A 26,917-nucleotide genomic window follows, 5' to 3' on the forward strand; every position below is an offset into this window, starting at 1 on the left:
CGAGCCATGACTTGGGTAGTCTCCTCCAAAATCTTCACACACGATTTTAATAAGACTTTCATGGCAAATTGAATACACACAAGTTGGGTCTGTATTTCAAGCTGATTTGTCTGGGTTTCCACTATCTCATGCGTCTCTTCCACGCCTCCATTAGTCTCATCTAAATTCTGGGAGGCATCGAGTTCCAGATGGTATAATGGGCAGGCTAATATTTTGCTCGATGGACTTATTGTGTGACCTACATTATTTTGTGATCTTGTTGTATCAAGTGCCACACAACTGTCTAGTTCGTTCTCATTTCCAAGAGTCTTTTAAAGGTATAACAGAGCTTTCAAGTAGAGTTATTGTAGAGGGCAACCATTAAAGGATTCGAAATAAGATAGTCGTTGCTACTCCTAATGCAAGATCTGGACACCTTTTTGTGGACGTCAGCTTGAACTGTAACCTTTTCCAAATGTGCCGACTGTCAGGAAGAAGGTCTGTGGCAGATTCCTATGAGCGGCTTTCTTACAGGGTGTACCGGTGATGGGTAGTTTTAAACATAGTGCTTTCCCAGTCGTATTAGTAGATACTTTATTTTGCCTCAATCTTACTTTTCCCGGTATGTTATTAATTTCTTTTGTGTCAGCACCAACAGTGATATATAGAGTGGCAAAGAAAGATATAGATCAAAAATCACTTTAGGCCAGTGAGTCTTGTTAAAGCAGTCAGAAAACAGTCAAACTGTAGTACTCCACATTAAAAAGAAATACAACGTTGAACATTCATCAAATTTCTACGAGTGTACCAATGATGAATCGTGTTGTATTAAATGTGGTACGCAGCACACCATAATGAACAATAAGTCTCAAGCCGTTGTCTAGATTAGAAACACTTTATGCTCAGTGCCAGTATAGCTTATCGGTTAGGCAGCACCTCCGTGTTCCAGTGTTTCTAGAACACTGGAACAATGGCGAAGCTGTAAGCAGCCACTGAAGAGCTGCTCTCTTAAATATTGATATGTCAGCTTACCATGCACCGCGCCCCAATGAATGATGCAAGGCTGTGCGCAATGGGCGCCGTTGACATGCAAGTCTTCCAAAGCAAACTCTGCAGCTTCCTCTTCAAAACCCGGAACTGCCGACCAGCGCTTGCTTTGCGGACACAGTGCCATTTAAAGGAATAAGGTGTGAAAACCCATAAAGGTACAGAGACCACACATCTTTCCAAGTCGAAAAAGAACTGGAGCCACACAATAGGTGTATAGGCGTGTTATAAATGCCATATCATAGGTCCGTCGCCAACACACCGCCCAACACTTGTGCAGCACTACACCAAATTGGGTACAACTTAAAAAACAGTCTGTATTAACAAGGCTTAACAGTTCTTGGATGCTCACTTGTTATGTGTGCCTCTTACATGGGGCTATCTTGGACGTTGCAAGTGTGAATATCAGCAGTACTGACATGATGCTTCAAAGGGCCAATAAAAGGAGTATCATTAAAATGGAGAACAACAAATGTAGCTAGAGTGCAAAGCACTCAGAGCTGAAACCTCCCTCACTACCTTCTGCAAAACCCTCAAAACCACACTTTTCAATTAACACCCCCCTGCTCCACCCCTCCACCAGCTCCCTTTTCCGGGCTGCCACCCTTACTCTATGTTCCTGTCCTCTCTTTAACACTGTATATCATGTAACTAAGTATTTGTGTGCTCTGTAACCAGCAAGTATCTCCAACAGCGCCACGATGCCTCAGGGCTGATGCGTGCTTTATAAATGCTAATAAATAAATGCGGGAGGAAAATGGCGTTCAACCTTTTATAGAAAAACAATACCAATGCACATAATTCATACCCAATATGCTGGTGAATAATACAGTTGAGAGTTTTTTCTCACTCTGCTATAGCCTTCAATACACCCTACAGTCTGGTCTGCTATGATTCCCAGTATAAGCACATAAGTGAAATACTCAAAGGACACAACTCCTCTCAAGCAAGAAACTGCTTATAGCTCTTCTACTCTACCAACCAAATGATACGGCAATGGAGAAATCAAAATAAATTTGCACTTGCTACAGGCTAGTCATATTTGGCGACTAAGAAGTGGTGTGCTGTGTGTATGTAGAGAATTGAGTAGCAAGTAACTTTGTATGGCTGGCTAGTAGCTTGCAACTTGAATGTTTGCATCCTGCAGTGACGTTTTCATTCAGTGGTAAGGAACACTACTCAGAATCCAGACATGGCAGGGGTAGCAAGGCAGCTGTAAAGGCAGGTAGGTCATTGCACTTACCCACCAGTCTCATGAGAAAGTAACTCACAAGGTGCCCTTTATGATCTATAGTGTCAACTCAAGTAGCCTCAAAAGAAGAGCCTAAAAAGTGTCAAGTAATTGCACACCAAGTTTCACTCACGCAAGAAAATATGCCAATTCATACAATCTTTCAGCATCTACAAAGTTGAACATATCTTCAAGCACAAAACATACCTTGATGAGGGGAAAGGAAGAGGAGGGATTTCGTTGTTGATTTTCTCACAGTATCTTTCAAGGAAGGTTCGCAGATGTGAGAAAGTGCTTTCCTCGAGGTCCACGCAGTACGGTCTGTGCCATGCAACAACTTGTCTGGAATCAAATTAATTCAATCAGACTTCGTTCACATGTATCGTCACTAGACATTCATTTTGACTGAAACCTTATCAAAATTAAGTGATTGTGGAAGATTCATGCTTTTTTACTCATGTTTATGTAAGCTATTCAACAACAATCAGATGTGTCCCTGATGGCTCAAGGAATACTCAGAGTTGGCAGAAGGTTTTTTTTTTTTTAAATTAAAACAGGCCTTCTGGGCAAAGATTATATGTATCATTGAGAACACAACCAATCGTAAACTTCCCAAGACCTGGAGGTGATCCTTCTGGGAGTAGCAATACCAGAATGTTACCTCAAAACAGGGCGCACTGCCAAACTGCTTACACAGCTGCTGCTGGAAGCCAAAATATAAAGCATGAAAAAGGAAGGGAGTGTCGCTATGCCAAAAATAGAGAGCTAAAGTGGGGGTCATTTAATTCCTGGACCTCCCCTGAGTAGCTATATGTGCGAGCAAATAAATGCTGGGTTCAATTATTTAAAAGAAGAAAAATATATATAAGTGCTTTTAGTGCAATGTACAATCGTGAGGCGTTTTTCACATAACAAACATTTTTTTAATATATATATCAAGCATTTAAACAAGTGAACAATCAACAAAGAACTAACAAAAAAGCAACAAAAAACAAAACTTTTTCGCAATTCTTTGAGCGTAAAGAGCAAATTTGTGCGGATTGGCACATACCGAAATTCGATCTGTTATTTAATCATGGAAGCCAAAATAACTGTGGCCCGTAAATGGAAACCTCGGGAGGGCCCCCTGATAACTCAATGGTGGATAAAAGCGTGGGAGATGCTGGTGGCTGAGAAAGTCACGGCGGCGAGGGAAGGAGCCCTACACCGTTTCACCGACTGCTGGTCCCCGGTACTGGAGTACCATAGCCAGTTACCAGCACTAACTTTTCAACCGTAGCTGGCGACGAAATTTCTGGGGTCTTAGAAACCCTTGCCCGGCTTTTTGGCGATGTTGGACCAAGGTCCCCAGAGTTACTGGCGAAACCAGAAAGACAACTTGGGTGGGGCTTGTTTAAGGCGTACTGTAATATGTAAGGAACAGAAGATCTCATGTGCTCATTTATATACACGGCTGTACTCAAAATAAAGTTGTAAAAAAAAAAAAATATATAGTATTTCTCAGGGCCCGAGGGCAGTCCCGCTCTCCCTCGTGTAGACAGTCAACTCCCCGAGCCCAGGAATCCTATCACACAGGTTAGACAGTAGGTGGTCATTATTCGGTATACTATCTGCTATTGCTCTTGGTCAAAGGACAAATTCCCTTTCTCTCTAACCTCCCTGAGGGATTTGCTAGACTGATCCTGCACTATACAGTGGTTAGTTGGCTAACAAGGGATAATGGGCCATGCTGTTTCCAACACTGCCCGATTCAGTATTCTTCCTAGCACAGCCACATAATCCTCTCACATTCTAAGGGGTCCCCCTCTTTCTACTAACCACCTCCTCTACTCCCTACGTCTTACTCCTGTCTCTCAGATGTCTCACTTCTTCAGTCTTGCCTCCACCCGTTGATTTTACTCCTCCCACTCCCTGCATGCTACTCCCTCCATGCTGTTTCTTCCTTCCCTCACACTCACTCTATGCTTTTCCTGCCTCTACCCCTCTTTCTACTCAGGCACCCTCCTTTCACTCACAAAAGGACTTGACATTCACTCCCAACAGCACTCCTAATCGAGAATTTACCAACTCCAGACTTCGAGGGACGCAAACCCGACTGCTTTTCATGATATTGCACATTAATATTCATTCAGTAATGCCTAGAAACTGTCCTTCCTAGGCCAGCTCACATCCAGATAGTGCGCTCAAGAAATTACTGTGCTGTTTCAGCCTGAGACTGTCCATATTAGCCTATCCCACATATACTACACGCCCTATATATTACTACTTTCCCTACAACTACAAGTGCTGCCGGAGCTAGGACTATAACTCACTTGATTACGCTTCTAAACACCCCTTCCTCATCCTGACCCCCACCCTATCCCAACCTCCCAATCATCTCCCATGCCCACCGCATCTAGATCCTAGGCACAGGCTATACATCCAGGACCCACCTACCTCCACTAGGTCACCCTCCCTTCACCAGATGGAGACCCCATCTCGCAAGTATCCACCTCTCACACCCGTCCAGATCCCTAGAATCCCCCACTCCCTCCCTCCCATCCTCACTCAGGCCCCCGCTCCCCACCTGCACTCTAGCACCCACTTTCTCGAGCCCTCCCACCATTCCCTCCCTGAGCACAACCGAAAAAGAAACCTCGCCCACCTCACTAGAGCATATCACCACTCGCCCAATCTCCCACTACCACCCCACATCCCACCCTAACCTTAGTGCTGCACTCTGGCACGCCAACCACCTCCCTCCTCAGAAGCCTACTCCCCATAACCCTTCCCACCCAATCTCATTGCTCCCCACCCTCCCCCAGACAGCTATTGAGAACTTCCCAATACCGGATGCCAAGTCACCCTGCCCCCTATCAAACTCCCAAGTCAGAGGAGCCCGCTGGCACTCCAAACAGCTCAAACCCTCTTCTTCCACTCCCTCCTTTCACCCTCCAGTGAACATCCCTACCTCCCTCTTGCCACCCTTACCTCAGAGTCCCTCTCCCCTAACCCACCACAGAACTGCCCACCCCCTCACCCACAGCCTCCTCCGCCCCCCCCACCCCGTCCCTCTACCCCTGCCAATAACCCCACCCCCTCCATATCCCTTGCCTTCTCTAAAAGCAGCACATCTCGTCCTCACAAGAACAGTAGCCTCATCCCCATCACCCACCAACCCCCGACCCTCTCACACCCCAACTGCATGAAATCCCTTAAAAAGTAGAAAACTAGCCTGGTCCCCCTCCATGACTGTCTACTCCTCACCACTTCTACCTCAACCCAGCCTCCCAATCTCTCCCTCCCCTCCCCCATTGCACCCCCCCCTTCCCTCACCTTGCTTCCACCCCCTCTCTCTCGACTTCTCACCTTCCACACCAGACTCCCCGAATCCTTCGAGACTCTCTCCCCCTAAACCCCCCCTTCACCCGCTGACCATCTGTCCACTTGCCCGCCCCTCATCGACTCTGCTCACGCCCTCGCATATCCTCATCCGTCCACCTACCCTTCCCAGCCTCCATCAACTTGCCCCCATCCCTCGTCAATCAGAAACCCCGCCTCTCCCTGCTTCATTGACATGGAGCATCCCACCCCCCCTTGTCCTCACCCCCAAAATCCCCTGCACACCACCTGCTCACACCCCGATGACCTCCATGACCACACCTGACTCCGAAATCAAGTGCATCCTTTTTAATGCCAGCTCTGTAGTGAAAAACAGACCACATCTTAGACCTCCTCTACTCTGGCAAAAGTCTTTATCACTGAAACCTGGTTCTCCGACGACTTCGCCCCTGTTGCACACGAAGCATTCCCCCCCAGCTCTTCACTCATCCTGCTCAACAGACCCTCAAGAGGAGGCGGCATGGCAGTCCTCTTCAAATCTCACATCTCTGTCTCCCTAGTTGAATCTCAGCCATGCATACCATCATGCAAATCCCTTCTTGTTAAACTATCACTACCTCCCACAGCTTCCTACTCATTTACAGACCTCCTGGTCACGACAGACATTTCTCAACCAACCTCGGATTCTGTAGCCAACATTCAAGTAGATAACCCATCCTTGACTCTCCTAGGAGACTTCGATATCTGGCTGGACATTCCCACCAACCCCATAACACATCCACTGGTCGACAGTCTTGATGCACTCAACCTCTCCCTACATATGAACGGTCCAACCCACTCTAAAGGACACCCTAGATGCGATCTTCAGCTCACATGACCTGATCCATCTACCCCCCCCCCCCCCAATACCACTAATCGGGTCAGACCACTTTGTCGTCCCTTTCTCCATCCTCTCACCTGCTGCCCCTCCCTATATCCCCCACGTGGCCTGCCCCACCACCTCAAATGCTGAAATAAAGTAAAGATCGTTCCTGACCTGGCCGAAGCCAAACTTCTTAGAGCTCCTACAACATCCACCCCTGACAGATCCCCAACCATCGACTCATGGCTCAATGAATCACTAATTCCTCTCTCTCACCCCCTTGCACCCTGCTTCCTCACGCAATGGACCATTCCCCAATGGTTCACACCCGAATGCCAAAAAACTAAATAAGTCTCTGGGACGCAAATGGCGATCTCAGCAGATCCACATTTGCCTTGCACCATCGCAACTACAAAGCTGAAATACGGAAAGCCAAAAAAGCAGACTACAACAATAGGATTCTCAACTGTGGAAACCACAGCAAAGAACTCCATAGAATCAGATCTGAATTTGTGAAACCCACTTGCACCTCCTCCCAATCTGCCCCATTGATATCGCTCTGAGACTCTCTCTCCCTCCACTTCTACACCACCGCCCTTGACAGGACTTCCTTTAACAACAAACTGTCCCTCCTCCCCCCAAACCTCACCTCCCAACTACCGACCAATCCCACAATGCCCCCCCCTCCGCTCCATCCCCCAACCTTCCCACCTTTGACTCCTTCAGACCGATCTCCAGAGAGGAGTTTCTGGACCAATCCGCTAAAAAAACATCTGGCTCCCCCCTAGACCCCTGCCCCGCCTCAGTCCTCAAAGAAATATTCTAGTCCACCTGCGCAGGAGAACATGTAAGAACCATACTAAATGACTCCCTCAGTTCTGGAACCTTCCCCGATGTCTTCAAAATTGCCCATGTTAAGCCTCTTAAAAAATGTCCCTTGACCCCAAAAACTACAGACCCATCTCGAACACCAGATTCCTTGCAAAACTCAGACTGAACAGAATATTCCCAACTTAACGCCTTTGTGGAATCTAACAACCTCCTTGACCCGGCACAATAAGGCTTCAGACCACGACATGGAACCGAAACCACTCTGACCTTAATCTGGGACGATCTTAAGATCACTGCAGACTCTGAAGGATGCGCTGCACTAATTCTCCTCGACCTCTCTGCAGCCTTTGACACGATTAACCACTCAGTCCTCCTTGACCGTCTCCACTCCCTTGGAATCCGTGGCACCACTCTCAAATGGATCGCCTCCTTCCTCAACAACAGGAAACAAATAACCCTCCTCTCCCCTTTTGTCTCAGCTGCCTGCTCGGTTAATATAGGAGTACAGCAAGGCGCGTGTCTATCTGCTCTCCTATTCAACCTCTATCTGTCCACCATTCCTGGAATCACCCGCCCCGCACAATATCTTGTGCTACAACTACGCAGATGATACCCAGATGATACCCAAATCATCCTTAAAATCCACAACTCAAACTACAACCGCCAGCCCGATCTCAAAGCCTGCCTCCTAGACATCGACCAATGGATGACCATAAACCACCTCCGCCTAAACCCCACTAAAATCAAAATCATGGTGTGCGGCAACACTACGCTTCTTCCTCGTCCACTCCCTTGTTCCCCTTCCCTGGGCCAACCCCCCCCCTATCCCGTGTCACAGTAAAAAACCTAGGATGCACTATGGACTCTGGCCTAACCATGTCCCGACAGATCAACAGCATGTCTAAATGTGGTCACCACCACCTCAACTTTCTCAGACGCATTTTTCCCTACCTCTCCTTCCCAAACAGACTTGTCGCTGTTATGTCTATTGTAATGTTGAAACTGGACTATGCCCACTCCCTATACCTAGGGATCCCGGCATATCACCTCAATAAACTCCAAAGAGCGCAAAAAGCTGCAGCTAAATTGCTCCTCGCCCTGGGTCCAAGAGACCACACCTCTCCGAACCCTCCACTGGGTCCTAGTCAGACGAAGGGCCACTTTCAAGACCCTGTGCATCACTCACTGTGCAGTGCACAAGACCGGCCCACTATACCTGCAAGGTAAGTTAAAACCTTTCCTCCCACCCTGCACCCAAGGATCAAGCACTGCCCTCCTTTTAGTGATCCCAACCACTAACTCAGTCAGGATCGGAGGATCCTCTTTCTCAGACTTGGCCCCGACTTTGTGGAACTCGCTTCCACCACACATTCGACACACCCAATACTATATGACATTGCGCAAATTACTAAAAACATGGCTATTTACATAACGCCAACCTCAAGATGCAGCTGCACTTACAAGAACCCAATGACTAAATACACAATGGGACCCCCCCACCATGTCTACAATGAAGACGCCCACCGATTTGGCTATAGACAACCGTATCCCTTAACACTGAACAAAGATCTCCTGAGATCATAACTCCTCCTACACACACAAGGCTGCTGTGCCCCCAGCCCGTAATACATCCCAGTGACCTCGCTGTGTGCCCTTACTTCACCCTTGTAATGTCACCCTGCCCTCCTGTTCCCATGATGTCTCTATATATCTCTCTGTATCACCCTCCTCTCTAACTCCCGTGTATCCCTATTATACTGCCACCATCCCCCCCGAAACCCTGTGATGTCATTGTATCCCCCACTGTACCCGTGTCGCTGTATACCCTGCCTAGTGTTCCCCATGATGGCACGATGTATCCCTCTGCCAACCTGTCGCTGTAAGCCCAACCCTATGTCACTGTATGCTCAGTGTGTCGCTGTGTACCCTGCCCTCCTGTTCCTGTGATGTGTATATATATATATATATATATATCCAACTTTATTACCCAACCCTCTTGCCCCCATGATGTTACTATGTCCCCTGTGTATCGCTGTGTAACCCCCACTTGTTCCCCATGATGTCACTATGTATCTCTTTGCCACCCTCGTCTTGTCGCTGTAAGCTCAGCCCTCTGTCGCTTTATGCCCCTCTCTGCATGTGTGTACACTGCCCCATGTTCCCAAGATGCCGCTATGTATCCCACTGTATTTCCCTACCCTCTAGTCCACGTGATGTTGCTGTGTGCCTTCCGTGCCCGTGTGTCACTGTGTACCCAGCTTTCCTGTCCGCATGATGTCACTATATATCCCTCTGCCCCCCTTCTGTCGCTGTATGCCCAACCCTCCGTCACTGTGTGCCCGTGTGTCGCAGTGTACCCCTGCCTTTCTGTTCACCTGCCTGGTCTCAGGCGCTTTAAGATGAACCATCATATCACTATGCCTACTCTCTACTATACACCATCACACAATTCAAACACAGCTGTACCCCTGATAAATTCGGCCTAGCTGTTCACATATGAACAATACCCCATGAACACCTCATCACCCTATTAAAACGCAGCTATCCCAAGACAATCTGGCCTAGTTCCTCACATAAGCGTCTTCCAGGTCTACCACAGCCAGAAACCAGTCTGGGTGTCCACCCACCAGACTGCACGCATTCAACTAATATCTTCACCACCACACCCAACGCTAGGATGCAGCTACCACCCGACAATTACATCAGCTGCACACATAACTGGTGCACCCACGCAGCCTACGACACTATATCCTCACCTTCTGGAATATGTTCAGCCGTCACACAGGGTATGGCTAAACCTGGCCAGGGTACAGGTAACATTTTCTGATTTAAGGCCTATACTGCCCGAGGAAAATACCTTGCAGGCCCAAGCGTCCACCTTTTTATCTTCTCTATCTGGGGGCATAGATGGATAAGCAGACTGTCTCGTGGAGGTAGCGGCTTGTACCACTAGACTTTCAGGCATAGGATGTTTAAAATCAGGGTCACCGCTTGATGGCCTGTATTTTTTAGGAAAGTTTATCGACTGCTGCAACAGACTCAGGAGCCTCCCAGTTTGCTACCACTGTTCTTTGAAAGGCACTACGAAAGGGAAGAACTGGGTCCTTTTGGGGGCCCTGGTCCAGCATGTCGGTCATAGCATCCTGTTCAAAGGTTGGTAAAGAACTGCCCCAACCCATATATACAACAACTCTGCTCACAAAGTTCCTGTACCCGGAATCTGCATGTTCTGCAGGATCAGGTTTTTGAAACTAACTAAGGTGACGTATCAATGCCACTGGCAGAGTGAAGGGTATCACACAGGTCTCTCAATCTTGACTCAGGGTCAATCAATTCCTCTGGCACATTTCTAGTACCAAATTTAACCCCAAAAGGAGAAATGTCCTCCTCTGAGACACTTTCTTCCTCAAATATCGAGGGCATGGACTAAAAAAAAATCTGATTGAGCTAAAGGTGTATACCTTTTTTCATGTTCAGGAATTTATCTCGAGGGAATCGACAGATTCTTCGAAATCGTAGGACAACTTCGATAAAATAGCTGAATTCTCTTTCGGCTTCGAGGTAGTCTGCGCCGATGAACTTGTCGAGTGCTTCGACAATTTATGCTTTTTAGCCATTACCGGGGAATCACTCGAATCTCGAGAAGCCTTCAACGTTGTAACGTTGGGTCGAGATCGTCGAGTTTCCTCCTTACTACTGGACTTGGCCTTAGTAGTTTCTGACTCTCCTGCGTCGTCCAAGGGAGCAACCTGGGTCTGGCTCTTTCGAGGTTTCTTTGAGGGGGGTCAGGCCGCATTCTCAAAGACCTTCATCATTTCTTTTTTGAATTCTTCCCATTTTCTTGGGGAATCCGACCTAGTCGGACATCTTACTAATTTGGAAGATGTGTCAGACGAAGAGGAGGGAGATCGGGGTCTCCTCTTCAACTGAAGTACGACGCCTTGATCTACTACATGATCGGGATCTCTTTGAATGTTTGTGCCGATCCGAATCCCTTGATTCGACTGTCTTTTTACGTTTTGCAGAGGCCTTCGAAGAGGTCTTCGAAGAAGCCTTGGAAGCTTCCCGCCCCACCGCCAGTTTACCTTTTCTCTCATGAAGAGCTTTCTCAGTCATCGACTGACAGGAGCCACAGTCGCCGGTCCGATGACGACGACGGAATATTCATGAGCATGTGAATCCATGCCAGACGCATTGCTGGAGAAAGATCTTGCCTTGGCTGCCACAAAGAGGGGTCTAAAATACATTTTCCTCAAAGTCAAGCAGACAAGACAAATTAAGATAACATGAATCTCATTTTCTGTTGAATGCTGGCAAGAATAACATTGAGACTCTAGAATCCCATACGTGTAACCTCTGTGCCAAAGAAGTACTCCTAGCCAATCAACTCAACCCCCTCAATCTCGGTCAGATTTCAGCAGGTCATGCATCTTGCAAATCTGTTTGCAGAAGGACCACTCACATCATGGAGGGAAAGAATCTGTTGACCGTGCTATATGAATTTGCTAATTTTGCTGCTTTCTGCAGAAGTTTCTTCCTGACACCAAAGTCTCAAAATAAACATCACTGTTCTCTTCATGGCATCACCACTTTAATGCACATCTGTGGTTTAGAATTCTGTAATGAATCCGGTGGCGTCATCACCGATTCCCCTCAGATGACCTCCTCCCATGGGGATGGCAGCCGATACCTGATCCTGACCCTGGGGGTTGGCTATATGAGGGAGGATCACATTGGAGGAGACAACTGCCAGGGAAGGTTGGTGAGAGGTGGCATTTCCCCCTTTCCTCTGATGAAGACCCTCTAATACCTAAGTCGTAAATGGTTTGTCACTTAACAGTTCTTGATATTTTATTTCTATTGCGCTCGTACACAAGTGTTTCAGAGCGCTACAAGGCAGGGAGGGAAACAGGGGAGAACAAAACAGCAATCTTACTAGGCCCAGTGACATTGAGAATGTGCAAGTGCACAGGAGAGAGGGAGGGGAAAAGTGCATGGAAGCGGGAGAAGTGGAAAGTGCGAAGCAGAGGAGAAACAGATAAATAATAAATAAATAATAAAGGCAACAAACAGTGGTAGTGCAGCCAGCAATTTGCAAGTGCTAGATTTAAGGCAGCAGACAGGGTAGGTCTGATAAGTGCAGGAAGAAAGGGGGGGGGGGGGGGAAGAGGGCCTGTATGGGTACAGATACAGACCCCAGTGCGGGAGGGTGGCAGGGTGAGCAGGTACCTGGGCCCGGAGGACAGAGGGTGGCTAGGTGCACAGTGCCAAGAGAGATCAGATCAGCAGGGTAGAGGGGGAGCGAAGGCAGAAGAAAAGAGGAAGGTCTTGAGGTGCTTCTGGAACCGGAGATGGTTCTCAAGTTTTAGAGTGGCAGGGAGGCTGTTCCAGAGAGAGGCCCCAGCCAAAGACAGATCTACCCCGAGCTTGTTTCTTTGAAAAACGACTGACCCTGAGGGAGGTGGAGGTAGAGGAGCGAAGAGCTCGAGAGGGGCGGTATTTGCGGAGGGATAGCTGAAGGTATTTTGGACACAGGCCACATAAAGCCTTGTGGATAATGCAGAGGGTTTTGAATTTAATCCTTGCATCCACTGGGAGCCAATGGAGAGATTTCAGAGCTGGAGAGATACGATCCCAGGGCTTCAGGCCAAGGGCAAGTCTCGCAGTCCTGTTCTGGATCAACAGAACAGTTGCCTCCTACTGTAACGGTCAGACAAAACTTTTCTCTGAATCCCTCTACTCAAACCCCCATCTATGACTCAACCATTCACAATTCATGTAGAACATCTTCTGGTTTTGATATTGTCTTTTGTGAAACTTTTGAGCAGCAACCAAGAAGCACAACAGCTATAGACTTCAATTCCCATTTAACCACAAGTACTGAGACGAGGAAGAGGAGGAAGGAGTCTATGCAATTCAGAAGAAGCTTAACGCGCAGGTTAGTTGTTCAACTGGGCCCAAGGTACGTAGGATATTTAAAAATGGCAGAGGATGCTCGTGCAGGAGAAAGCAGCAAAGAAGAGGACGTCCAAAGACAGGCAAAGGCTCGAGAACGCGAGAATCACCTACCAGTGTGGCAAGAGAGGAAGAGAGGCACAGCAGACACACCTGAGGGATCGCAGAATAATTGTGAGCCACAGCAGAGTACCTTGAGGTGCGGCTGTGCCGGTAGGCAGAATTCTCTGGTGAAGCCGGCGAGTGACAGCGGCGCTGGAAACACTGGGAGATTGTCTGCATTGTGTGGGAAGTGATACAGTGAATAGGCTTTGTTGCAAAAGCATGCCAAGAGTCAGGGATGCCGAGAAGGACCGGTGAGTCTGCCCAAGGTTGTTGGGGACCCTGGGGAGGACCGATGTGCGTGTGAACGAATGACTGAATGTTACAAGGTTGCGAATAAGGACAATATACCTAAGTGGTTGAATGCAGATGAAGTGCAATCCTATTATCCTTGGCCTCAAGCCCTGAGACTGCATCTCTCCAGCGCTGAAGTCCCACCACTGGCTCCCTGATGCTGCAAGGACCAAGTTCAAGACCCTCGGCATAATCCACAGGGCTTTCTGGGGCCAGGCCCACACTATCTACAACGCTCTCTTCCTAAATACTCTCCCTCTACAGTCCCCCGCTCGTCGTCCTCCAGCTCTCTGCAGGTGAGCTGCTTTCACAGATTCCGGGGTAGATCTTTATCCTCTACAAGTGCCTCCCTCTGGAACAGCCTCCCTGTCTCTCTCAGTCTTGAGCCAGAGCACCTTATGTTCTGGAAATTCGAGACCTCCCTCTTCTCTTCCTCCTTCTCTCTCCCTCTACCCTGCAAACTGCTGTTCTTTTATCCACCCTTTCTCCTTCTCCCCCCTAACTCTGCTCAGTTTTGTGCGCTGGTTGCCTGGTTCACCTCCAGAGCCGTACAGGTCCCAGGACCCCCAGCCAGTCTTTGCACTTGCCTCCGGGACACTGCACTTTGTTCAGCATTACTGCACTTTCTAGTTACGGTCTATGAGCGAGGCAACCTCTCCACACTTAACCCAGGGCCTGTTGGACTGGACGCGCTTGTCCCCCCCCACACCACCTTCATCACACCTCTGTCTGTACGCATGCATTACCTAAATGTACTAGGACTAGTAAGTTAGTCTGTCCTGTCCCCCTGTGAAGGATTCTAACTGGGCATCACACACTGGATCAGGACTCTTGCCGTTAGCCTAGGATGCAGCGCTCAATTAGAATACTTTCTCTTTATTTTCTCCGAATTCGAATTGAGCCGATACCCAACCCATCTCACACCCCCTTTTACAAATACCCCGGGTCACAATGGTCCATGAACCAGGCCGGTTGGTGGGAATACAATATTTATTTATTTAATTTCAAAGAAATCAGATAATTGTTATAATATGCTTGGGTAACCTACAAGAACATATCCAAAGCACAAATGAACAGGAGCACTTTTTCAATTAGGATAAATGGCACCCAAGTTAAGATTCCCCCTGCAATGTTCCCTCAACCCACAATTACTCGAATTCTGAGTGGATAGAAAGAAGCAGCAGGTAGTCAGGAATATGAGGCAGCAAACAATGAAAATCTGACCTTCCCTCACAAAATAAGAGGCAAAAACAGATTTGAAACCCTTTGCAATGGCCTAAAATGACACTCAGATTTTAACAAATTTAACAAATAATTATATGTGTAATTAAATAATGATGTACATATGTTCTATCACAGTCTCAGGGATGTTATATCACTAGCAACTATAAGGTAAGGTATCACAAAAGGCATACAGTTAAAGCAGGTTGAAATTGAAAAAACAGTGCAGTCAAATTGCACATGGAAAAGTTGAATTTTTCTCTTTTTCAGCTTTAAATGTCAAACTCTTGTTTTTTAAAACAGGTGAAAAACACAGAATCGGAATGCGGTTTTTAGGCTGGGTGATAGATGCACATCACAGGGACAATTTAGAAGTGAAAGGGTGACTATAGCTGGAGAATTGAATGAGATTTTCAAGGTGGAATGAGGTTCTATTTTAGGAAAATAGAGCAGTTAAAAAGAGAAAAATCGGTTTTAAAATACAATTTGATTATTCCAAATATGGCTAAGGACTTTTGATCCATGCAAGACAAAAATGAAGAGAAAAATGTTGCTAACGCTTGAAGATCAAGGACAAGATGCACAGAGAATTCTAACAGTCTTAAACAAGTTACCAAGGCAAGGATAGGATTTCTTAGAGAGTAGAACAAAGAAATTGTATCAAGATGGGGAGGTTTATGTGTAGCTATGGGGGGGGAAATACTCACAATCAGCAGTGGAGTTAAGGGATTTGGGCAGCAATCCGGATTCGGGACTCAAAAGGTTCTGGTCACAGGAAGGCGGCTCTCCTAACAGCAAACAGATGGGCAAGTCTGGTCACTGGATGATGGCAAGGGTACAGCGGGCATGCAGGTAGTGGGCAAAAAGCCGTTCTGGTCATAGGATGCTTCCCAAAAGGATACCACAGCTTTTCCCCTTTGTTATTGGGATTTTAGTGGAATTTCTGGATCAATGGCCTTTCTGGGATAGGATCTGCTATGCTTTCGCCTTGCAGTAGAGTCTGGAATCTTGCAAAGGTGGATATGGAATATCAAGATACGCAGGCGCTGGAAATTCAGGAGAGAGTCTGTCTGGAGTTCTGTCAGCCTCTCATTTATAAGGCATGGTGACATCATGAGATTATACGATGGGGCAGGTTCAGGCTGGGCATGTCTCTAAAAACTGGATTAGCCAGGGGTGACTGTTACTGCCTTGCTGTCAGCGGTTGGGTTTCAGGGGCATGATGTCCGATGTATGATGTGTGCTTTACAATGCATAGGATCATCGCACAGTTACTTTTGCTAAAAACCAGTCTAACATAAATTACACATTTGTACAGTTGTGGCAATTTAACAAATTACATAGGCAGATTACATATTTCACGCAGAACATTGCAGTCCAATTCTCACGTTTGTAGGACTTTGTTTCGTCTTTCTAATCGTTTTTTGCATTTTTTTCAATGAAATTACTTTAACTAAAATTCTATAACTTTATACATGTGTATAGTCATAAGGCATGTGAATATTGAATTTTAAAGTATACTTTCCTCAGAATGTCCAATTCTCTGCCATTTCTGTCCACAATATGTCAGTGAAGGCTATCATGTCTCGTTTGAAAGCCACAAAAATTACACTTAAACTGTACGTTTACATTGCTGTTACAGAATTAACATCTTAAGAGTGTATTCATCAAATAGTATTTTGAGACAGATGGAGCTGCCTTTGTCCCCCAAATATGGTCATGTCTTTCCAGGCTACCAACACCTGTCAGGTCAGCCCAGGGAGGCCATGGGGTATTCCGAGTTTGATTGAATGTTTACTGTCACTTCCCCCAACTTCACATGTAGGTGTCCCAGATCTATGGTCTCAAGCGGAAGCCCAGGCAGATGTCGAGCAAGTGATATTTCTTTCTCTTGGGCCATTCAAGGCTTTCAAAGGTAGCAATTAACATGCATGTGTCCCAGAAATGTATGGTGGCTTCTTTTGGGGGAAAGCCTCAGTTTAGCCAGCAGAAAAACCTGTTCTGGAGCTTCCACAGTCCAGCCAATGCATTTAATTCTATGTTATTTTGTTTTGTTCTGAATCAGAAGCAAGCCTATTGAAATATAACATCCCATATGTGTTTCCCAGCAAAACCTCTTTTACATTGCTAGGCCAAGACAGGGCCTTCTTTCAACATTACATTTTTAAAACGGGCATTTTTCCTTATTTGCAAAAGCGCATTTTAACTCATGGTGAAGTCTGCTGGGCTGACAATTTCAAAAGGTTTTCTCTTCCTACTGACTTTCCAACATTGTTTTGCCCTAGTCAGTTTCACGTATACAGCAATCTGTTTAAGACACAGGTCCACTGAAGTTGACATATACCCTTAGAGCTCGGGTTTCTTTTGAAGCAGTGATGTTTGACATTTTGTAGGCCAAAAGTCAAGCGTTTTTCCGTGCAGCTGAAAGTAAAGCTTCTGTTGATTTCCTGGATCTGGTCTGACACAGCCTGCCATTCAGGAATAATGCTCTATCCTGCTGGGGCACAATATGAATATGGATGGGCATGGCAGGGCCTCACTGATAAAAGCAGAGTAATGTAGAACAGATTAAGAGCATCAGAACAGCATAATTTTAACGGTAAAATATTTCCCTTTTTCAATGGGACACTTTGGGCTAGCAGCAAAGCAGCGCAGCTTCTTACTTCGCTCCTTTAGTACACACATGAACACACCCTGGCAGCCTTTCTCGGGGTGCTCCTTGTTCCAACGTGCCCAATGGTGTTTGGCAAAACAGTGCAGCCCTCCTTTTGTAGCTGCAAAACGCAGTTTTGATGCGAGGCAGTGGTGCTCAAAGGAGCCAGCGCAGCCATTTTGCTGGTCCTGCTGAAATACAGCTTGGTTATGGATGGGAATTCTGCTGAGTAGGTCAATGTATCCCACACCCAGCGCCCTACCTTTTTCTGTCCCCCCCCCCCCTCACCAGCTGGGTCAAAACTAACACTTCATGCACTTGCACTAGGAGAAATGCTTTCAGGCCTAGTATGCTTATTTTACTGTTTAGATCATTCGGAAACTTCAAGGCATAAGAATTAATATATTCCTTTGTTCCCTTCCCGCTTTGAGGCACTCCACCTGTGTATAAACACTGTATAAATAATTACATTACAAATATCCAAGCAAATATTTGAATGGTGGCGAGACAAAGTGCAATAAGAAACCATAACCAAGTCTAGATGCACAAGATGCCAATGTGAGCAAAAAATGAAAAATATGACTAGCACCTTAGGAAATCTGCTACTGTGACAAACGAATAGTGAAATAAGTGACGTCCTGGCAAGCAGAAATGCCAGGCACCTGGAGTGGCATATACATTTTTCAGATATCATGGGAAGATACCTGGCAGGGGAGTATACCAGGCAAATGCTAAAGCTACCAAGACACGAATAAAAGCAGATATGGAAATGATTGCTTCATCAAGGTAGAGAGAGACTGTCTTGGAATGTATTGTAGGACCAGGTTAAAGAAAGATTAAGGAATTCATTATCTGAACAAGAATATTGTGAGTCCAGTATAAAGACACAAACTTAAGTGTTGGGTATAGACGCTTTTGACATCCCACCTAAACGTGCAGGGGAATGGAACCACCCTCTGGATCCAAGGATCTTCCCTTGGAAGTTATTTCTGTTGGATGTATCCTTATATTTTTGATTGTGAACACATTTTGGTACTATACCAAAGACATTACCTTGCACCCTTTGTTTTATATATAATGCCAGGGTCAGCATAGAATGTTTGGACACAAGGAGAGCTTTTATGTTACGGACTACTTGAACCTGACAGATCCTTAGTTTTAAGGCAGGGAAATTCCTCTGTAGAATAGGGAGAGGCATTTCTCCAACACATTTGTGTTTAATGAAAAGTTTGTTTGAGAACTTAATCTTGCATCCACCTCTCATTGCTGATACCTCACAATGGTTTCAGGACCAAAACAAACACCCACAATTTCTCAATGAGCAAACAATATATAAATGGTTGAAAAAAAGATATTGGCTGGACAGGGATTCTTCCCATAACTGCTTTTGCCACTCACCGGTCTCTAGGAAGTGCTGTCCATGCCAGACTGTGGGACGTTCCAGCAGAAATCTGTTGAATAGCTACTCCATCCAATCCACTGACTTTCTTTGGTTTAGTAATGGGACCAGTGGAATTTCCCTGACCACATTGTCCCATTGAATTGTTACCCCAAGCATAAACTTCATTATCTAGACCAAAAACAGATATTAAAGAGATAATTAACTTGAATTCCTTTCAACTATACAATTATTTTATTTTAAAAAGTTCAATTTACCATGGGAAAGAGACAAACAGTGGCTGTCTCCAATAGAAATATCAACGATCCTAGTAGAAGCAAGCTCCTCGATGAGCTTCGGTCTAAGTGCTGTGGCTTCGGAGGACCCACAGCCAAGGCAAGCACCACAGCCCCATGCGTAAACCTGAAAATACACAACATGTTTTAGACTTCAGAGAGCAAACAATATTCAAAACCCAGTTTATTTTAACTGACAAATCGCAAGCAACTATTTTGTAAGGTGAAGAACTTAAAATCATTTCAATTGTTTAATGGATCTTATGAGGAAGTATTTTGATAGACTGGAAGTACTCACTGTTACAATTCACACATTTACAGATGTTAAATAGCCACGTATGGACAACACTGGATTAATAAAACTAAAAAGAATGTTAACTGGCATAAAATAGTAAACGGTCAATCAGCTTTATTTCGGATAGTTATCCATAAAAGCAAACACAAGAGTACATTATACATTAATTCATGATTATAAGACAAGACAGTATAATAATAAACACAGACATACATAGGCTAAAACAGTTAGAACCGCCAGAAACCTATTTAAAAGAAAATGTAGAAGACAGCAAATAATTAGTTGTGTTACATTTGCAATAAATCTAATTCATTATCTATTCAAACCAATTTCCCCTGGTAAATAGTATGGGTTGTAATGAAACAACCACTTATGGCTTAATATAGCAGCAAAATATGTCATCTCTATGAGTTCCTTAATTTAGCTTGACTTTGTGTTTACCTCAGTCAGTTGTACGTCATTAGATACACAATTAAAATAAAACACTGTGTATAAATATAATATGACAGGATTCAATATATGCACATATATCCTGAAATTCATCAATCATAGGAAACGGTAATGCTGTACAAGCCAACATGATAAATACACTCTTGGTGATACAAGTTGGACCAGATAAAATTCCAGGCTCTGTTCAGATATTAAACCACAGAGTAAACTAGATCATTATCAGTCCTACAGCAACAAGCCATTGCTTGGGCAGTCATTCCAATTGCCAAGTCCAGAAATCTTAGTTTCAGGTAGAGTTTCTTTAGTTTCACATAATTGGGACATGTAAGAAAGAAATGCAATTCACTTTCCACTGTTGTGATACAAGACTGAAATTAAATGATAGCATTATTATCCCAGGTAGTTAGTCATTCAGCCAATGGTAATATGTCACTCCTGAACTTCATGAATAGTGCTTGCAAAAACCGTGGCTTCGCAAGTCCAAATACCATTCATAGCCGGGGACAGTTTCCTGCAGCACTTTGAATTTGCTCTAACTGCACTGGATTGGCCATCCAGATATTGTGCATCAATACAAATTGCTACAATACATCCATTTTATGGAGGACACTATATGCATGAAAAGTGAGGCAGATAGGCAGGCGCAAATGAGTTGCCATAGAAGCAGTGGTGTCTCACCGAAGGTGCTTAAAACATCACTCACCACTAGGTCACACTCCTTTTGTTCTACAGCCACGTAACCCATCTCCCCTGTCGGCTCGGACTCGTAGATAACCAGCAGCCAGCTCTTTGATCTTACAGAGTACTGCAGAGATGTTATAAGCAGCAGGTGTCACCAAATGAAAGACAGTGCTGTTCTATTAAACCTGAGCTAATCTTTCTATGGGCTTCATTCATGCAGCATGCTTCATCCACTTGAAGTACGGGGAAACAACCAATCTACTCTACTCTCCTCTGAGGCCACAGTGGGGAAATACAGTCTTAACTAAGCTCACCTTCCATGTCCTCTGGCAACAGCGTCAATGTAGCGGACTGCAGACAAAATAGAATTGGGAAAGGGACCCACAGCTGTGTGACAGTGTCAGCTAGTCCCTTCCACAATCTTGGCCAGCCACTTCTTGCTAGAGTTCCTTTGACTTTTTCAGATGTGCAACTCCCATAACGAACCTGGACGAACCAAGAAAACCCAGACTGCAACTAGAGGAATGGAAGACCAGGCATGGAATGGACTGGGATTGTTCATGCCTAAAAAGGAAGCGTCACTCAACCCACCAACCCCAGACAGGCCAGAGGGAAATGATGGGGCAACAGAAACCAACCACAAAATGAGAAGGGATTGTAGGGGGATCAGGGGAGATAAAGAAATCATACCCAAACCCAGGTAGAAACAAAACTCACCAAGCCACCAGGAAAAAGAACAGCCTGCCACCCCACATATTGAGACTGAAAAGGGGGCAAGCTAAAAGCCTTTTTGAAGCCCTTCAGGGGAGGTCCGAGCCCCCAGAGAGGCACAGCTTAGCCACAGATTGGCCATAGGAAGCATGTGCCCAGAGAAGCCAATGGGAGCCGGGAGGAGTGTTGGAAAGAGATAGACTAGGCTATAAAAGCTATGCCAGCAAAAAAGAAATTGAAAGTTATTCGGAATGGATCAGGTGGTGGTGGATCAAGAGACCAGGTGGAAGAAGGGCGGTGGAGTGGAGAGCTGAGGAGACTATGGTGGTGTTCAGAGCGCAGGTGAAGCATTTTGTGAGAGAGAGGGAGGGTTTAGGGGTTTACAAGTTGAGTGCAGTGGTGGTGCAACAGGTGCATGAAACAGAAAGATAAAGGGAATTGGAGGAGGATTTGGAGAGTGAGCAAGAGGCAGAGATTGTGGGGTAGGAGTGTGGCTGAGAAAGTGAAAGTTGGACGTAGGAGTATAATTGGAGAGGGAGTAGAGAAGGAGGAAGGCAGTGGGGAGGGTGGAGAGAAGGGGGAAGATGTGTGTTAGATAAGATCAGGAGACAGTAGATCGGGTCATCGAGGCAGGGAGGAATACGAGAGGGGGAGAGTTGAGAAGATCAGGAAGGGAGAGGTGGTGGAAGAGTTGTGAAGAGGTGGAAGAGTCTAGAGGAGAGGAGGAAGAGAAATGAGGTTTAAGTTGAGAGCGAGGGAAAGTAGGAAGATCACAGAGGGAGAAGAGAAGCAATTGAGACAGCGGGAAGAGATTGAGTCACAGGGTGGGGGTAAAGATTGGCCGTAAAACCCTTGTAAAATCAGTCTGCTGACCAATAGGAGAGGGTCATTTAGAAATTCTCCAAGGGAGATTGAGAATGCCACAGCCTTTTAGTTTCCCTTGCAGATTAGAAAAGACCTATAGTCTTGGTATTTTACCAGTAGATCACAAGCTACTGGAAGCTCGCCCGAGGCATCCCAGTAGTTCCTGGCATCAGACACCAAAATAAGCTAAGTTTGGTGTCAGAAGAACCTGGCCTCTTCCCCTGCCCCTCTCCTTCCCCACTTCCTGCAAAGCAAACAATCAAAACTGTGTGCATGGTCTGCATCTCAGTTTGAAGGGCTCGAGGCAGTGTCCCAACAAGGGGTTAAACTCTCAATAATAACAAAAAAATGAGATGTGTTTTGTTGCCATTGTTACCAAGATGTGCAAATGATAGCTGATTAGAAAGGGAAGCGGTGCTTAAAGATGCATGCCTTGTGAACCAAAGCTAGGGCAATGATCGTTTCATTCTCACTGTTTGCATAGATTTATTCTGGTTAGCATTACTTTGCATGCTGGTATTTGTAGGCTTTCAATCAGTATGGGGAAAATAAAGCTATAGCTGTAATGGAGTGGGTGTGTAAAAAACAGAAAATCTTTGTCAGTCCCAGCGATGCATGTTGCTGTTTATGGTAAACTGTGAATTATTTATTATGTTAGTTCAAGATTCTGTGCTCTGGTTCAAGGCAGTAGTACCCCAATCGTATTAAAGGTTAAGATGGAATTTGCTGCATTATGTAGTCGCCCACCTCTATTAGTTACATTAAAGTAAATGTGGAAATCTACTAGATGCACTGCATTATGGTGCTTGTCCACTTACATTTATAAAACTAACTAGGAATGTAAAGTGGCATGCACCATCAATGCCAGGACTCAAAAAACATGATCTGAGAGTTTTGTTTCAGCCTATGTTTTATGAAACTAGAGTATGAATAAACTAATTGGGTGAGAAAAGGGAGCAACGTTTTTTATGTATACATTTTGATATGTACAGGATTAATATAGCTTAAACCTAGTTACTAAGTAACAGAGCATTGTACAAAACAGGGTGGTGGATACAGAGAGAGAAGATTGAGGAGAGCCATGGGATGGGTGAACAATTAATAGGGTTGATCCCCTTTGGCCATGTACAGAAAACAGGAGATCTACAGATCTAAATTCAGACAGGGGATTTTCAGCCTTACAATAGTGGGTTGAAATGATGCAATGTATTAAAATGTACAAGTAATTCTCCAACACATGGAACATTCCAATAGATGTGTGATCACCAACAGTATGCAGGATACGCCAGCACTGTACCACCACTGCCATTGTAAAACACATGTTGATGCAATGGCAAATAATATGTCAGTTTAAATCATTTTTGTGATGCCTGAGCCCTCAATACGTCCGAGACAGCTGCATGTGTAAAGCAGACATGGCCCATTGGTCATGCGTCAGAATTACCTGCATGATTACTGCAGAGAGGTAGCGATCCTATGAGCTGTTCTATGTGATACTGCCTCCCTCATAAAGGGCAGACAGGTGCCAGGTCACCACACAATGTGAATAATGCGCCCCTCGCTACAACCATGCTCCCTTTGATGAAAATATTAATATAACGATTCATATAGTGTCTAGTTGGGTCGTTATATGATTCGGGCACGTTTCAGGTCGTCGCTATAAAACTGAATGTTATTTTAGTTCGTTGATTTACACTTTTCTTGCATGGAAATTGATCACATGGTTTCTACCTGTTCATTTGTTCAATCATGTCAATCATTTGACATAAAGACGTTTAGGTAGTCAAAAAAGTAGGCATTGGCTTACTTTTCTCGTCTGAATTCACTGACATAGCACGTGAGCAATTTGCGTGAATTGGGGATATGCTAAACTGGCAAATGAGAACGTGGTATATGATGATTTTTTAAGAAACTTTAACACATTGATTGAAATACTCCTCAGGTTGTTCTGGGGCATGCAGCCACAAAAGAAACAAACTACCCTTGTTGAAATCCTAGATACAGATGAGATGCACCAGCAAACAAAAGACAAAAGATGTACTATTGCCATCCAAAGTGAGAAACCAATTTTTTTTCTTCCAGCGTAAAAAAACATGTGCATCTTTAACCTACAGTGACCGAGTTATAGTATGAAAAAAGATTAACGCTGATAAGCATTTTGCAATAATACACACACATTATGAAAATGTTCCCAAACATTCTAAAAATAGGTAAACTAAACCCTACAATGCAAATGCTTTTACAGAAGAATCCTTCCAAGCTGCTTGCAATTTGATGAAAAGCAAATGTATTTTTTACAGATGATGCAATTGTTAAGGGCGCAGTGACGCCTGTGGCTGAGTCTGCTGTAAGAGATTTTAAAAACAGTCCCGAATTTATGTCTGCCATGTGAGGTGTGAAGTTAGGTGGAAACACTATGGCAAGGAGGGTTATCCAGCCAGTGTTATTGACTCTCTCTGCAAATATGCATTTTTCAGACATGAACTTCCTGAAATAAAAACTTTAATCCCATCTGACAGCATCACCAAACTAATGAGCACTGGGGGATAGCAAGTGTTAGCCTTCACATTGAATGTCTCGATTGGTTTCCTAGATTGCGATATGCTTGACAATTTTTACGAGACAGCTACCAATAAAATAAATGATGAAATAATGATAATGTGTTATTTATATAGCGCTTACACCAGAGGTATTCAAACTGCAGGGTGCGCCCTGCATCCCTGGGGGGCGTGAGAGCACAGCATGAAATAAAAAAAAAGATTGTTTTTTTTATTGGTAGAATGGGGTGGGGAGGCTCACGTTGTCGGGCTGAAGCATGAAACTGTCTGAGGCACCAATGAAAAAGTGGCCCGCAGTTGTAAATGGATATTCATTCCTTTAGTCACAAACTGTTTGAATAGTACCGAAGGGGGTGCTTTCAGTTAAAATATAAGTACATTGTTATATTTAAAGAGTATTTATTCAGAACAATGGTCAAAATTACCAACTGCATAGTGAAGTAACTAATCAAACTGGCCCACACTGGCCAAAAAGGTGGCCCACCATTTAAACTGGCCCACACTAGTATTTTGCATTTTTGCTACAGGCATTGCTCTATAGGCCAGTCCGAGCCTGGTGGCTCATCCAGAATGGTGAGGGGGTGCCCACCCAGTGGCCCACTCACCCATTATGGAGGAGCTAAGGAGCCAGCCAAATGAGCACTCCCCCAGCTGCTTTTTCCAGCTGAGGGAGTGCACCTGGGCTGGCTGAACTGTCAAAGGGAAACACTATTTCCCTTTGACAGTTCAGTTTAGTTCCCCAGCCGCACATGCTCACTGAGCCATGCAAGTGCTGGGGTGTTTTACTTCGACAGCATTGTATAGCTCATTGGAAATGCAGGCTGGGACACTATGTCTCAGCACCCACAAGCAGGCCAATGCAGAAGGTACGTTTATGTTCATTTTTTATTTAAACATGTGTGTGTGTGTGTGTGTGTGTGTGTGTGTGTGTCCGCGAGTGTGCGTGCGTGTGCGTGCGTGTGCGTGTGCGTGCGTGTTTTGGTCTGTTGACCCGATTTTGGCAAGTGGTGGATAGAGGGGGGGGAGGAGGGTTGTACAACAAAGGCATTTTAAAAATGCCTAAATGCCTTTGTTGCACAATCCCCCTACCCACCTGTCAAAATAAGATCTCCTTCCAAGGCGCTGTGGAGCCCAGGGGACAGGGATGGTAGTTGTTTACTGGATTTCTATCATAGATGTCCAGTCAAAAATACCATGCTTTCCCCTTGGCACCCTAGCACCTTGCATACACACATAATCATGTTGATTGTGTTAGGCCCAGTGGGGCCCAGGGAACAGGGATGGTATCTTTTTACTGGATATCTATTATAGATGTCCAGTAAAAAATGTCATGCCTGACCCCTGGGCCCCTATGCACTAACTTCAAACTCTTTGGCTATTTACCATTTTTTTTTCTTTTTTTTAAGTATGCTCTACAATGCAACATTTTAACCCATTATTTTTAAAAATAATTCACGGGGGGAAACCCCCAAAACCCCTTAATTGGTTTGGGCTCCCTCACTGCGCTCGGTCACTATGGCATCTTTAAGAGAAATAGGTATGCCCCTCCACTTAAAAAATTCACCAGCAGACACTGGCCCTCGGACTGTGGTGGGAGCAGGATGGGCGGGAACCATGGGATAGTGTTGGGAGCAAGGTGGGGAGAGCCCAGGGTGTGTGATGGGGTGGGGAGAGGCTAGGTTGGAGTGGGATGAGAGCAGGTGGGAGAGCCCAGGGACTATACTAGAAGTAGGGTGCGGTGACAGCACGCAACACATACTGTCCATTTGACATTTTTGTGGGGCCCGGCCTGCCCAAATTTTGCTCAGAGGAGCCCCGGCCAAAAAAGTTTGAAGACCACTTGCTTATGGCTTAAACCCAAGCGCTATACATAGAAAATATATAAATACTATATAGCCCAACCGGAGTTGATACTCATTTGTCAGCCTCGGAAGGAGGAAAGGCTGAGTTGGGTCTTGCCGGAAATTTGAAACTTCGACCTGCAGGTCATACACAGTTTGCAGTAGCGCGCACTCAACCCACTATCTTAACCAGCTGCTAGATGTTTACAATATTTTTAAAATAAACATAGATGTTTTTAAAGCTACTAATATCATGATAAATGCAAATGTTTCTCCTTTTATAGGAGCAAATAAACTGCCCAAAAGAATCTTGGTACTAATTCTTATACTCAAGGACATCCCTGCCC

At 45.2% G+C, this 26,917-nt stretch overlaps 1 protein-coding gene across 10 annotated transcripts in view; it reads right to left on the bottom strand.

Annotated features, from left to right (window-relative positions):
- The window catches only part of HERC1 (HECT and RLD domain containing E3 ubiquitin protein ligase family member 1), a 3,379,312-nt gene that overhangs the window by 2,933,245 nt on the left and 419,150 nt on the right, over positions 1–26,917 (bottom strand). For all 10 annotated transcript variants that reach the window (XM_069624399.1, XM_069624403.1, XM_069624396.1 and 7 more), the window contains exons 9-11: positions 19,153–19,297; positions 18,895–19,066; positions 2,465–2,599 (exon numbers count right to left, since the gene is read on the bottom strand). In XM_069624399.1, the coding sequence (XP_069480500.1) occupies positions 2,465–2,599; positions 18,895–19,066; positions 19,153–19,297 (452 nt within the window). The remainder of the gene's footprint in view (positions 1–2,464; positions 2,600–18,894; positions 19,067–19,152; positions 19,298–26,917) is intronic.

This window comes from Ambystoma mexicanum, chromosome 11, assembly GCF_040938575.1.
Source record: "Ambystoma mexicanum isolate Mex_15411 chromosome 11, UKY_AmexF1_1, whole genome shotgun sequence".
NCBI lineage: Eukaryota > Metazoa > Chordata > Amphibia > Caudata > Ambystomatidae > Ambystoma > Ambystoma mexicanum.